The sequence below is a fragment of the Anastrepha obliqua genome, chromosome 2 (assembly GCF_027943255.1).
Source record: "Anastrepha obliqua isolate idAnaObli1 chromosome 2, idAnaObli1_1.0, whole genome shotgun sequence".
Taxonomy (NCBI): Eukaryota; Metazoa; Arthropoda; class Insecta; order Diptera; family Tephritidae; genus Anastrepha; species Anastrepha obliqua.
The window spans coordinates 122,548,542-122,561,699 of NC_072893.1; the positions used below are offsets into that span (position 1 = coordinate 122,548,542).

The window sequence follows — 13,158 nt, forward strand, 5'->3', positions numbered from 1 at the left end:
AAATTAGAATAGAACAGATTTCTTACCTCCCAAGTTGCCGCTATTGCTCAAGCCCCCACGCTGGGCGGCATTTAGCAGCGGCACTGGTTGTACCTGCTCCAGCGATGTATCCTCGCCATCTGCATGACGCTCATCCATATGCATATTTGCCGGCTCCTCGGTGCCAGTCACCATGCGTTGTGATGCTTCCAGCAACTCGGGCTGTCCCAGCACCAAACGCGATAGACCAGGTGGCGGTAAACTATCGACTTCTAAATTCAACTCCTCATCGGGGTTCTCCGATAAAGGACTGGTCTGCAAGTACTGATTGCGTTCATCATTGGGCGGCGGCGGCGGCGGTAACGCCGTTTGTGTGGCTGTTGGAGGCATTGAGCCCATAGGAGCGCCAGGTAAAGTCATTGACTGTGTTGTCGGCTGCTGCAGCGACGGTGGTGGCGGCGAAGGCAAGGGCAAGCCTAAAACTTCTTGATTCTCATGCAATATTTCTGAATTATCAGGTTCCAAGTGGTTGAGCAACGGATTAGCAAAATCAGCAGGTGGTGGTGGCACCGCAAAGGCTGCTGCTGTTGGTGGCGCGGAGTTGCTGGTTGCCAACAAGCCAGCGCGGTGATGCTGCACAGCACCTGCACGCTTAAAAGGATTGCCAGCAGCTACAGCGCCAGCACCAGGCGGCGGTGGCAAATTGTTTGGCGGTGTCATGGCTGGCGGCGGCGGAGTTTGCAGCGGTAAATTTTGCGTGGCACCGGCAAGCAATATTGTTTCGGGTTGTGCAGCAGCTATTTCATTTTGGAAAGCCTGTGGTGGTGCTAAGGCATTTTCCAACGGCTCGCTTGTGGGACTGGCAACGCCTGGTGGTGAGGCGTACTGCCGTGATGGGCGCGAAACTGGTTTGGCTTGTGATACGTAAACGGAGTTTGGAATGTTGCTATTGGTTGTGACGGCGACACCGGTAACAGTGGATGAGGGAGCGGAAGCGACGAGGCTAATTGCTGGTGGTGGCGCACTTGTATTGTAATTCTCATTGCTCGCTTCGGAGAGTGGTAGTGAAGTGGGTTTGCCTGCGAAAAGAAAACGCGCGAAAATGTTAGAAATTACACGATTTTTAAATTAAATCGTTAAAAAAAATCATTTAAATAAGAGCATATGCAAAATTATATAAGAGTTTGAAAAGAAAAATAGAATGCGTTATTTTTGAGTATCTTTTGTCTTATCTTCTGTAAAACGTAAAACAACAAGATCCTCACAAAATATCGTTTCAAATTTCAACACAAAAACTGTTCCTAACTACGCCTCCCATGAACTACCAAGTACTTTATGTCGTACCAACCTAAAACAGTTGCTGCTGCCGCTTTCACCCCACCTGCATCTGTTACAGCAAATTCAGCCGCTTTCTGTTGAGGCACTTGAACGCTGTTTGCGACTTGTCGGGGCACTTGTGTTGCTTGACGGTTATTTGTAGTTGTTGGCACTTGAGGTGGTAGTGTGGGTTGTTTTTCGACACCTACAGTATTCGCATTCGCATTTACATCGTCGCCAAGATTCCAACTCCAGTTCTCGTTCGTCGATTGTGTACCAAAGCTGTCCTCAATTACATTTGAAGTGTTGTAGTTCGTTGATTGTGGCTCCGAAATATGTTGTTGTGGAGGTTGTTGTTGTTGTTGATACGTCGGCTTCTGAATCGGCAACTGTGTGGAATGCTGCTGCTGCTGTTGCTGCTGCTGCTGCTGCCCAGTTGGTGCTTGTTCAGCTTCACTACCAATCACATTCCCATTATCATTCCAATCCCAGTCACCCCAGCCATCGCTCTTGTTCGCATTGTTGTTATCAAAGAAATCAGCAGCGGGTTGAGCTGGCTGCTGCTGATATTGTGACTGTGTCTGTGGCTGAAAGAAATTCGACGTATCGTGTGCCACTTGCTGCAGCGGTTGCTGTTGATATTGTGCCTGCTGTGCAGTGGGAGGCGGTGGCTGTTGTGGTGGCTGCTGTTGAGTCGATTGGTTTGATGTGAAATAATTATCATATGTGGTTTGATGTGGATATTGTTGTTGCTGCTGTTGCGGTGGCGCGCTATTTACAGCAGCCGACACTGGCAAGTCCGGCGGCTGCCAGATATTATGCGTGGCATTTGCTGTTGTGTGTTGTTGCTGCGGTTGAGTGGGGTACAGATTGCTGGCATGTTGTGGTTGCTGCTGCAGTGGCTGCTGCTGTTGTTGTTGTTGCGGCCAATTATTGTTAGTAGCGGCAGCATTAGATTGCATGATTTTATTCGGCTGCCCGTAAGTTGGTTGCTGCCAAGCGGCTGATGCCGGTGACGGTTGCTGCTGCAGCTGTAAAAAGAAAAATGAAAGCATTTAAAAAACTGGTTTTCAAAATTTAACAGTATCATAAAATACATGTATGTGGCGGTGTTAACTATTTGCTGACAAATGTGTACAAAAAGTGCTTCAGATCTTACAGTTGAGCTTAAATAGATTGTTGTTGTAGCAGCATAAACATTCCCCATGCATATATGCTGCTGAGGTGACAGTCCTGGGGTGGATATAAATCCGGGTCGTTCCGGTTAAGTAGAACCGACTGTCGTACAGTTTTATTATATACAAATTAGGCCGGGTCGATTTGTGGGGAGGCAAAAAAATCGCCCATTGCTCTGTGAAAATCATATTCTAGGGATCAAAATAAGAAACTTTGCCGAAGGAACCATACCTCTAAAACGAATTCTAATATCCCCCAATTTGGGTCGAACTTTTTAGTATCTTTTCTATAACTCACTTAAATTAATTTTTTCATTTACATATGTTCTAATTTCTTAAGAGAAAAAATAGATATTATTATAAATAAATTATAAATATTATTATAAATAAATAAAAATAAAGAAAAAACATAGCCATTTAGCTGATTTTTTCATGTAAAGGCCAAAAATGGTGATATTTTGAAATGATTGTATGGGGAACCCCCCAGGGGAGTTCGAGGGGGTGTGCCACTGGTATGGGTGGATCGGCCGTCCAAAGTTAGTGGGAGTCGGTCATACATTTGGACTCGATTGGAGCACTCTAAATGGGTCAAAGTGGGATTTTTCAAAATTTGCCCCTACCCAAAAGTTCGACCCAACTTTCCCCCACCAAGTCCACGGCGACCCTTTTCACCACCTGGACAAAGGAGGTCAAGCTGTCCCTTAAGGTAAAAGTCGATGACACACCAATTCCGACTGTGAATAACCCCAAAATTTTGGGTGTAACCTTCGACAGCTTGCTCTCCTTCTCTGCGCATACAACCGCAATTGCCACTAAGGTCCAAAATCGCAACAAGGTCCTCAAATCGCTGGCCGGCAGCACTTGGGGCAAAGACAAAGAACTGTTGCTTTCGACATTTAAGGCAATTGGCCGGCCGGTTCTAAACTATGCTGCGCCTGTCTGGTCGCCTGGTACTAGTGATTCGCAGTGGACAAAGCTGCAGACATGTCAGAATACCGCCATTCGGACAGCGACCGGGTGCCTCCTGATGTCGCCCATACAACACCTGCACAACGAGGCACAAATGCTCCCAGTTGCGGAGCACAACAAATTGCTCAGCAAGCAGTTCCTGCTGGGGTGCTACCGCAGGTTTCACCCCTGCAGACACCTGCTTGAGCCCGAGCCGCCTCCCAGACACGTCAGGAGACATCTCCTCGATTACGCTGACGAACTCCAGGACAAAACTAACCGAGACCTACTGGACAGGACAGTATTCAGACAGTCATCAAACGACATTCACCGGGAGACCGTTACCACCTTCATGAACTCCCGTCCTGTGAATGCCGTAATCGGACTCCAACCACCACCCATTGCAGATGAAGAGCTCCAGCTTCCCCGTGAGACTCGTGTAACATTGGCACAATTACGTTCTGGATATTGTAGCAGGTTAAACTCCTACCTATCCAGAATTGACCCCGACATACCAAACACATGTCCGGCATGTGAAGGGACCCCGCACGACACTAACCACCTCTTCACATGCCCCCTCAATCAGACTCATCTAACCCCCCTCTCCCTCTGGACCCAACCTGTCGAAACAGCATGTTTCCTGGGCCTACCCCTAGATGAGCTAGACGAAGATGACAGATGATATACCTACACTGACAGGGCTAACTACGCTGTTAAAAACAACAACAACAACAACCCAAATTGGGGAACATCAGAATTCGTTTCAGAGGTATGATTCCTTCGGCAAAGTTTCTTATTTCGATCCCTAGAATACGATTTTCACAGAGCAATGAGCGATTTTTAAAACGACCCGCCCTAATACCAATAAATCAGTCATGAAAACATTTGAAATATTTTTATAAAAAACTTATTGTACTAGTGTATGTACGAGTATATGTGTATTTATAATGCGTTCACAACAATTTTTGTTTTTTTTTTTTATATTTTATAAAAAAGGCGATTCCTAATATTGCTGAATGTACTCAACTTTGTATGTACTTTTCTTTATTATTACCTTTTTTACCTCTTCCTTATTTTACAACTTCAACTTTGTTACTATTACTGCTTCTTTATCACAACTGTAATTTAAATTTTTCATTTGTTCAAATTGTTCATTTTATTTAGTCTAGGATTTAAATATATAATCAATTCTTAAGGTCAATCATTGTAAAAGCAACCCATAGATGTATGTTTGACTTAAATAAAATAAAAATAAATAAATGTCAATAGTTTTTAGGAATTAATTAATTTATAAATAACCAATGTTTTGCTAACTGTCAGTAGAATTTAAATGTTTTAAGAATTGCAGTGCTTTTTCCGTAAATTCTGAAAATGTTTTAAGGTTTACCTTAATCTGCCATGGTAAAATACTAAAAAAACAACATTTTTCGACTATATGATTTGCTATTATTTAAAAGATTTTCATGATAGAAAACAATTTTCCAAAAAAATAACTATTTTAAAATTATATGAAAGAAAAAGGCTAGAATTTTCCATGCACCGTGAAACAATAGATTTCTATTCGGTAAAAGCTCTTGTTAGCTGGCGCAACAACAACAATAAAATTTATTTATTTATTTTATTTTTTATTTTTAAAAGCTTACATGATAATAAAATTATAAGTAAACTCAAGCAAACGCAGCGCTAGCAGCAGAGGCTTTCGGCTGGCTGGTGATATGTGTTGGATCAGATACGACGGAGTAGGTCGGTGTCTTTCAGAAATTTGTAAATTTTTTAAAAGTTTTCTTCAGTGGCTTCTTTTAAAAGTAGAAGAGGATCTGTGTTGCTGAAGTGGTGATGCCTTTGAGAAGCAAGTTCTGGGCAGGATACCAGTAGATGATGTACACTGACTGTTGCTTGGCAGAAGGGGCAGGTGTAATAGGTGTACGCTAGTAATTATGGTGTGCCCAATACGGGGACGTGTGTATGGGGTAATGTGGTTGGTGGGTACCTATGATGGATAGGCAGGTTTTGAACGTTTGGGGTTAATGCTCGAATAATGGTGTTTATAATACGACCATTAACGAAGTAACTTAGTTTGCCTCTGTTCATGAATAAGTCGGTATATGTCGCTAGGTAAGATGACAATAAAATTAAATCTAAATCCAAGATACAAAACTTTCGTGAATCCTAATCTGTTGTATGTAGAACTAATCGTCGTTCACTAGACAGAGCTAGTTTACTGGGGCGGCAGCCCTTCATCGGTAAAACCCCCGAGTTATTCCGGTAACGTAGAACCGGCTGCCATGGGAATGAATCCGTCGTCGTGAAACAACATTCTTATAGGAACCAATCGAAAGCACCACCCTCTTGGGCTTACGCTGGAGAAGCTGGAAGTGATGAATGAGCAACAAATTTGAAGGCAAAAGAGCGCTAACATAAATATTGGGTATATTTAAAGGCAATATCCTTCCAGGTATTGCTATTTAGATTCCTTTTTCAGAAAACTTCCGATTAAAAAATATAAATTTTAGCATATAAACAAAATATGTATATCACTGTTGTTTTATATTTTCTGTAGACCCAAGAAGGAACTTCATTTACTTATATATTTGTGAAATTATCGCAATGGCAGTAAAATGATAATGAGAGGTCGTGAATGCACAAAATTAATGTTCACTGCGTTTTTATGTGATTTCCATAGAGCAACAAAAAATACAATTATCTACTGCGAACCCAATAAGTGAACTTTATACATATAAACGCATTTACACGATTAAAATGACCGAAAATAGCGCAATATCTGAGTGTTTTTCCCATTTTTTCTCTTTCCTGTAGTTATGTATGTATGCATGTACATGCATAAGCTTACACCAGTAATAGGACAAAACCACATGTTTCTACGTATTCATCCAAATACAACTATACTACAATACATGAGCCAGGCCCTGTTAACCCAAATCAAGTTACCTGCTGTACGCCGCCAAAATGGCCAGGCTGCTGCTGGTGTGTGCCACCGTTGGCATGCATTGGCGAGCGTAAGGAGTTAGGCTGCTGCGGCTGTTGAGTGTTATTGTTAGAAGTTAACTGTTTGCTCAAATATGCGCCAGAGGAGGGGGGCAGGTTGGATGCAAGTGGCGGTACCGGATTCGTGTAAGCATTAGTGGTGGCAACTGAATTGGCTGGTGCCAATGGTTGTGGTGATAAATGCTGTTGTTGTTGTTGTGGTATATTTAATGATTGCTGCTGCTGTGCAACCGGTGGAGCTTGATGTTTTTGCTGTTGTGAATATGGGTGCTGCTGCTGCTGCTGTTGGTGCTGATGCGGTGGCAGCGTGGGCGGTAGCGCTGATGCATTTTGTTGCACCCAAGACATTTCTCTTACAATTTATACACCGAAATTGTAGCTGTTTGCAAAAAAGATAGTGATGTGTAACAGAACTCATGATATGTTAACGAAACAACTAAGATGGTATAAATGTTTGAATTTATATGAAAACTAGCAAGGTGATTGACCGTGTCGAATTGAAAAGAGAAGGAAAATAAAACAATTGTTGTAACGTGCCAATGAATGGGAATCGAGGGGAAACTATAATACATATTTAAACAATTTTAAAGGGTATTATATTATGAACATGCATTTTTCGATGAGTGCCTTTTCTCACAGACTAATGCATGCAAAATACGTTTGTAAATTTAACATTTAGCACTTGAATATATGTTCCTTTTTATTGAGGTTCACTTGCACTTTTTTAAATTGAATAGTAAGTTTGAAAGCAATTGAACAGAGTAAACAAACAAAAAGAAATTAGAATAGAGAAACGCTGAATAATCCGGATTTTATACAGGCACACAACCATGCCGTATGCTCGTCTGCAAATAACCAATACGCAACGCAAAAACACTAGACGTATATATATATGGGATATGCGGATATGTGGATGTAAAAAATCAAGACTCATTTAAACCACAGAAGCTACAACTAGAAAAAAAAGTAATTATATTGGTTCAATGAGAGCCCATTAAACATATGTATACATTTATGCATATTTAACGTTCTCTGCTTCAGTTGTGTTTTTTTTCTTGTTTTTGTCACTACTCCCATACTGTGTCCATTGTTGTTGCAGTTGCGCGGCGTAAAGGAATAAATGAAAAGGTTTACGTGGAAGTTTTCATGGTAACTACCACACCAATGAAGTTTTACCTTTTACTTTCTGGCAGCAAACAAATTTGAACACTTTCTACTATTTACAGTTATCTAACATATCCCGAACACTTTTACATGCGTAAGTGCAATAAGTTTTTCTGATATATAGTACACAAATTTCCAGACGATTTTCGTGAAAGTTATAAATTTTTTCAGTGAAAAATCTACACAGTGCGAAAGAAAAGAGTACAATGAACGAGTTTATAACACAGAAAAAATTAAATGTCAAAATTTAATGTTGACGTGTGGCAAAGCAAGTGAAAAGCAAACAAAAGGAAAATGTAATAGGCAGGGTTGCATGCCGCAACGATTAGGGACTTTATGGCCTGGGCAAACAGTATTAGATTTATGCACGCTTAAATTTAGCAGTTTTCCAGTGCAAATTATATAATGTAAAACAAAAACATAAAATGAGGTCAATAACACCTTTTTTGTGCTGAAGTAATACTCGAATGTCTGTTTTACACAACTTTGTTTATTGTATTTTACTTCAAACGTATTTCACTTGCTACTAGTTACAAACACTTTCACATAAAATTATACATATGCGTTTATATGCCCATTTTCTGCTTTTCATGCTTCTCTTTCTTAACTTACTTCTATTTTTCAATTATGTACTGTCACTTTTCGTTTTCGTGCTTTCACACACGATAAAACGCATAATTTTACTTGCACTTTCTGTCCTAATTAATTCGTTTTCGTTTACACTCGATTTTTTTCGTTAAATGTGTGGATTTCCTACGAAACTGCAGTATTTTAATTGGTTGCAAAATGACTGCAATTATAAGGAAAAATCTCACTGCCAACTCAAACCGATCTTTTTCCTTTCTGACGTTTCTCATCTGTTTCTCTTTCTGCGTCTTTCCAACACAGGGTGAGCAGTTGGTGAAGAAATTCGGGAAAGCGAGGAGGGCTATTCAAAAAACAGCAAAGGTATCATTGTTTCAGGTGCTTATCAAAATCGTAGGAAATTTTAATTTGTGTTGACGACACTATGCCACTGATGTTTTCTTAGTTAAACCTTGAGACGTTTACTGAAGTAGGCAATTAAGAGTCTAGGGAAGGGTTATCTAAAACTAATATATGAACCGAATGGAGGGGCAAGAGACCGCGGGCCAGAAAAAGATACTCTGAAGCGCTAGGCAGGAACTCCAGTATATTTCAAGCGGATGTATACGCATTAGAAAGATGCGCCCATTTTAGCCTTGATTAACAAAAGCACAGCTATCCTTGCTAACATCTAGATAGTAATTAAGGCTCTCAACTCCTTCCAGGTTACGTAAAATGTCATCATAAACTGAATATCTTACGCCAAACCAATGAAGTAGGAGTCCCGTAGGTTCTAGGGTATACAGAAATTACTGCAAACGAAAAAAATAAACCAGTAAAGGGGCGGTTATTGTTGTAACAGCATAAACATTCCCTATACATGCATTCCCTGGTAACATAGAGCCAATTGTTGTAGGAACGGTCTCCCCATTTATAGGTTAAGAGCAATTTTGTGGCGTAGGAAGACTAACTTCTCCTCTTTTTTTTCAGGAGAGTAAGGACAGAAAATAGCGTATTGAATCGAACTTCAGTGACAGTTTTAAAGGTTGTATGAAATGAAATACAAATGGTTTGATATCACAATAATTCCAATAAGGCTTATAGACTGAATCATCATCTTACTACAATGTTCGGAAATTTACCGCTTTCGGCCAAGCGAAGCAACTCCTTCATTCTCTCAAGTCTGACTTCTTGCTGCCTTGATGTGAGACCATACGCCTTTTGGATCTTGTAAGTCGTTACTTTGAGATCATTTTTCAATATTATAACGGTGCGATAAATAAAAACTTTATTTACGTTAAGGTGGTCGAGATCACGAACAATCGCTGGCTGTGATTGTCCAGCCAAACCTAATGCAATCACACTATTACATATGAAATCCATTACTGATTTTATTTCTTCGCATTTCTTCGAGTGCTGGACCGTATAGATAGTCGCAGTACTAAATACCATCATATTAATAATGTATTCCGAATTAGTATATAAAGATGGATATGCTAAAAAATTGAAAAATCCATTTACGTATATTGTAGTTTTATTTTTTGCATTAAAAGCAGTTTCAAACAAATACATAATGGCACAATTAAATTAATTTAAAAAATTATGGTAATCAAATAAGTACAACCCAACCAGCAACCCTGCGCTCTTCTTATTACAACAAAAATCTTGTTTGTTCGGCGATTTTGACATTTAGCTGACGTGTTCGGATTGCTCCATAAACCCATAAATTTCACCAATTTGCAACGAAACGGATTATAAATTGTTTCGATGCGTTTTTTGTTAATTTTTTAGATTAATTCTAAGCAAACACCATTAGCAATTCAGAAAAAACAAAGTAGTTCCAAATAACGCAAAAGGTTGTAATGAGTTTAGTGTCTGCAATTTGCAGCAAATAGAGGAACAAATTCCCAGGGACTTCACCAACATTAGTTTCGATATCGGCGCAAACACAATCCTAAAAGATGGCACTGTTGACTTTGATTGCGCGTGTGATAGACGGACTTCCACTGGTGGGAACAATGCAAGATGACGAACAGGTACAAATACCCAACTTCAGCTTATTTATAATTAGCCACCCCCCTAACAGAGTACGGGGGCGCAATAGCTATTCACGTACTCTAATTATAAAATCTTCTACATGATTTTTAAATAGTCTGGACGCACCATACTAGAATATCAAAATCAAGCGAAAATGTTATTCAGAAAATTGGGTTCACATTCGCCGGCGCGTTGCAGCATAGAAACTGGACCTTATTTATTTCAGTAAGTGCAGCGCAATAAAATGAGAGCAAAGTGCAATAATTTAAAAAGCATTGAAGTTATTGAAATGTATATAAAGTGCTTTTACTTTTATTTTTACTTGGCCAATGCGCTTATATGTGTCGTGTCTATATTTCAAAACTTTTCGATAAATTTCCGGCATTTCCTTTTTGTTTCAGCTATCTCATAGAAAATGATGTCTGCTATCTGGTGATGTGTGATAAAATGTACTCCAAACGTTTGGCCTTCAATTACTTGGAGGACCTAGCGCAAGAATTTCATGCCAACTATGGGCGTCGCGTAAATTCTGTGACACGTCCTTATGCATTTATCGAATTCGACGTTTACATACAAAAAGCCAAAAAGCAATTGACCGACCGAAGACGAAATATAAATGCAATCAACACGCAATTGCAGGATGTGCAGCGAATTATGGTGAGCCAAATTAAGAGCACAAGTAAGGTCAAAACTAATGGGTTGTAATATTTTTATTTAACATTTAGGTACAAAATATCGATGATGTACTGCAGCGTGGAACAGTGTTATCAGGTTAGTTTTCCACAATTCTTTTGGTTTGCGGGAAATAAAGGATTTACATTTTAATTCTTTTTTGTTCAGAATTGGACACTAAAACACAAAATCTCTCGATGATGTCCCAGAAATACAAAAAGGATGCGACATATTTAAATCGAAAATCGATGTATTTGAAACTTGGCGCGGCCGGTATTGCTATAGTAGTATTTGTTTTATACTTTTGGGTTTTGTAATAATTGTTAAATGTTTATTAAAAAGGAAAGTAATATGAGAAAAGCTAACTAACCGTATGTATGGCGATATATATTATATTTTTAGTGACAAGTGAATGACAAAATGTTTATTTTTTGATTTTTTCTAGGCAATATAATAAAAAGTATGTATTTAAAAAAAACTCTATTTCTTATTTTATGCTTTAAAAAAACATTTTAAGAACATATAAAAAAAATTACATCTGCACGCATATAAATTCCACTCACATATTTATATTTGTTACTAACTTTTACACGTTTCCTCCTCCGTTTCGTCGCCGGAAGAAGATGACGATAGCATTTCCCACAACTGTTCGTCGGTAAATAGAAAATTACTAGGTGCTTTCTCGAACTCCTCGCGCTTTCGCGCACGTGCTTCACGCCGCTTTTCCGCTAAAACATTAGCTAATTTTTTGGCATCCGCCGCTTGCACCTCATCAGAGGCCACGTCAGTATTTTGGCCGTTTGCGGAATTCTCACTCAAACGTCGTTTGTGTAACGCTTCTATCGCAGCTTCATGGCACTTGGTTTCGGCTTCAACGTCTTCATCTAAACATTAGAACATGTTTGATTTAGTCGAAATACAAATTTATACTTTTAAATAATTTACCACTATCAATTATATCACAACCAGCTGGACTTTGCTCATAGCTTACGTAGATGCAGGGGAATTCTACAAGAGTTTTACCTGCCAAATTCTCCCTCAATGTCTTACGCACATCCAAAGCATAATAACGTGTGCGTGAGCATTTAATGCCTTCAGCTTTTAGCAAAAGCTGCAAAATAAGATAATTTCGTTATTTCACCCACAATAAAAACACGCGCACACATACCTTCAACCTATAGATTCCAGCACTTTGATAGTATGACAATGCTTTCTTTTGCGGCACGGCTTCTGCATTTTCTATGTTCATATATTTATCCAACAATTGTGCCAATGTCAAATCCTCAGCGCAACGTTCATCCACATACTGTAGCGCTCCTGCATTGACGAAAATCCATTCTATGCGCCAGTAAATTTTACGGGAATTCCAATCGTAGAATGTCGTATTAGTTTTGTGGCGCGAGAAATTCGGCAACAAGAAGCGGAGCACAGTGCGTCGTTCAGCGGCGGCGCCACGCAAGCGAAACAAATGTATTGGCAACGTTTTATTGTAACGTGTAAAGCGTTTAATTGTATCCTTTTTGCGAGCATCCACATAGCGCGTACACTCCTCCAAAAAGTAATAATCGTTCATGAAATCCATTTTAGTCATTTTTCGCAGAGGAATGAATTTGGTACGATCACGTATTCCATCGCAGTCGAGCTCCTTTTTGTGTATTTGCACGCAACGCAGGCAACATGTCTTCACTTCGCATTTAGGACAACAATAGCGTGCATTGTCAGCGGCGCAAACTTCGCATTTGCCAAGACGCGGTGTGAGGTAGCTGGAGCCAAACATAAATAAAGAGAAAAATGTGTAAAATTTGTCAGAAAATATTTTCAAACAAGATAGCATGCTTCAAATTTATGAATTCATGTATGCATGTATGTGCGTGTGTGTACAAAATATCTTTAAAATTACTTCAAAACCATGCCACTGCTCTAAGCGCATTAGCGTGGTTCAATTGTAAGTTCAATGCTTTCTAGCCTTATCAAAATTCATGCTATCATTTTGTTTGCCTTTCAAATAGCCACAGTACCTGCTGCTCAATGCTTCAATATCACTATCGCTATTGATGGCCTTGTCATCTTCACTATCAGCATCTTCATCCGACGTGCCAGAGTCATCTTTCTTCGCGCGCTTCTCTTTATCCGCAACATGACTCGCTAGTAATTCAGTGTCTGTCGTTGAAGCCTCTGTGTCGTGTAAACGTTTCATTTCTTGTGAAGTATAAATTAATTATTTTCAAAAGATTCCAACGCTTCTAGTAAGGGACTTTAGAAATAAATTCAACGGGCAATCAATACGGTTTTGACA

General features: G+C 39.6%; 3 protein-coding genes across 7 annotated transcripts in view; 1 reads left to right on the forward strand and 2 right to left on the reverse strand.

Annotated features, from left to right (window-relative positions):
- The window catches only part of LOC129237035 (uncharacterized), a 44,638-nt gene extending 36,220 nt beyond the window's left edge, over positions 1–8,418 (reverse strand). For 3 of the 5 annotated variants that reach the window (XM_054871408.1, XM_054871409.1, XM_054871406.1), the window contains exons 1-4: positions 8,202–8,418; positions 6,369–6,804; positions 1,328–2,327; positions 27–1,058 (exon numbers count right to left, since the gene is read on the reverse strand). In XM_054871408.1, the coding sequence (XP_054727383.1) occupies positions 27–1,058; positions 1,328–2,327; positions 6,369–6,773 (2,437 nt within the window). In that variant the 5' untranslated portion in view covers positions 6,774–6,804; positions 8,202–8,418. Of the gene's footprint in view, positions 1–26; positions 1,059–1,327; positions 2,328–6,368; positions 6,805–7,601; positions 7,790–8,201 lie in introns of those variants that run through there. The other 2 variants (XM_054871407.1, XM_054871410.1) reach the window with 2 other exon arrangements.
- Positions 8,419–9,834: 1,416 nt separating this feature from the next.
- On the forward strand, positions 9,835–11,227 carry LOC129237209 (vesicle-trafficking protein SEC22b). The gene is made up of 5 exons (XM_054871733.1): positions 9,835–10,189; positions 10,306–10,415; positions 10,592–10,847; positions 10,916–10,961; positions 11,031–11,227. The coding sequence occupies exons 1-5, from the start codon at positions 10,115–10,117 to the stop codon at positions 11,177–11,179; spliced, it is 636 nt and encodes a 211-aa protein (XP_054727708.1). The 5' UTR covers positions 9,835–10,114; the 3' UTR covers positions 11,180–11,227.
- An 89-nt stretch (positions 11,228–11,316) lies between these two features.
- On the reverse strand, positions 11,317–13,071 carry LOC129237208 (box C/D snoRNA protein 1). The gene is made up of 4 exons (XM_054871732.1): positions 12,881–13,071; positions 12,031–12,625; positions 11,808–11,973; positions 11,317–11,746 (listed from the first exon to the last, which is right to left on the reverse strand). The coding sequence occupies exons 1-4, from the start codon at positions 13,057–13,059 to the stop codon at positions 11,442–11,444; spliced, it is 1,245 nt and encodes a 414-aa protein (XP_054727707.1). The 5' UTR covers positions 13,060–13,071; the 3' UTR covers positions 11,317–11,441.
- Between the last annotated feature and the right edge of the window lie 87 nt (positions 13,072–13,158).

Bases quoted from the DNA above. Each gene is read 5' to 3' on its own strand.
- LOC129237209 (XM_054871733.1), top strand. From the start codon at position 10,115: ATGGCACTGTTGACTTTGATTGCGCGTGTGATAGACGGACTTCCACTG. The intron at 10,190-10,305 runs GTACAAATACCC...ATTTTTAAATAG, and splicing joins CAATGCAAGATGACGAACAG to TCTGGACGCACCATACTAGA. The intron at 10,848-10,915 runs GTGAGCCAAATT...TTTAACATTTAG, and splicing joins AGGATGTGCAGCGAATTATG to GTACAAAATATCGATGATGT.
- LOC129237208 (XM_054871732.1), bottom strand. From the start codon at position 13,059: ATGAAACGTTTACACGACACAGAGGCTTCAACGACAGACACTGAATTA. The intron at 12,626-12,880 runs GTACTGTGGCTA...GTTTGGCTCCAG, and splicing joins ATTGAAGCATTGAGCAGCAG to CTACCTCACACCGCGTCTTG. The intron at 11,747-11,807 runs GTAAATTATTTA...TCTAATGTTTAG, and splicing joins TTGTGATATAATTGATAGTG to ATGAAGACGTTGAAGCCGAA.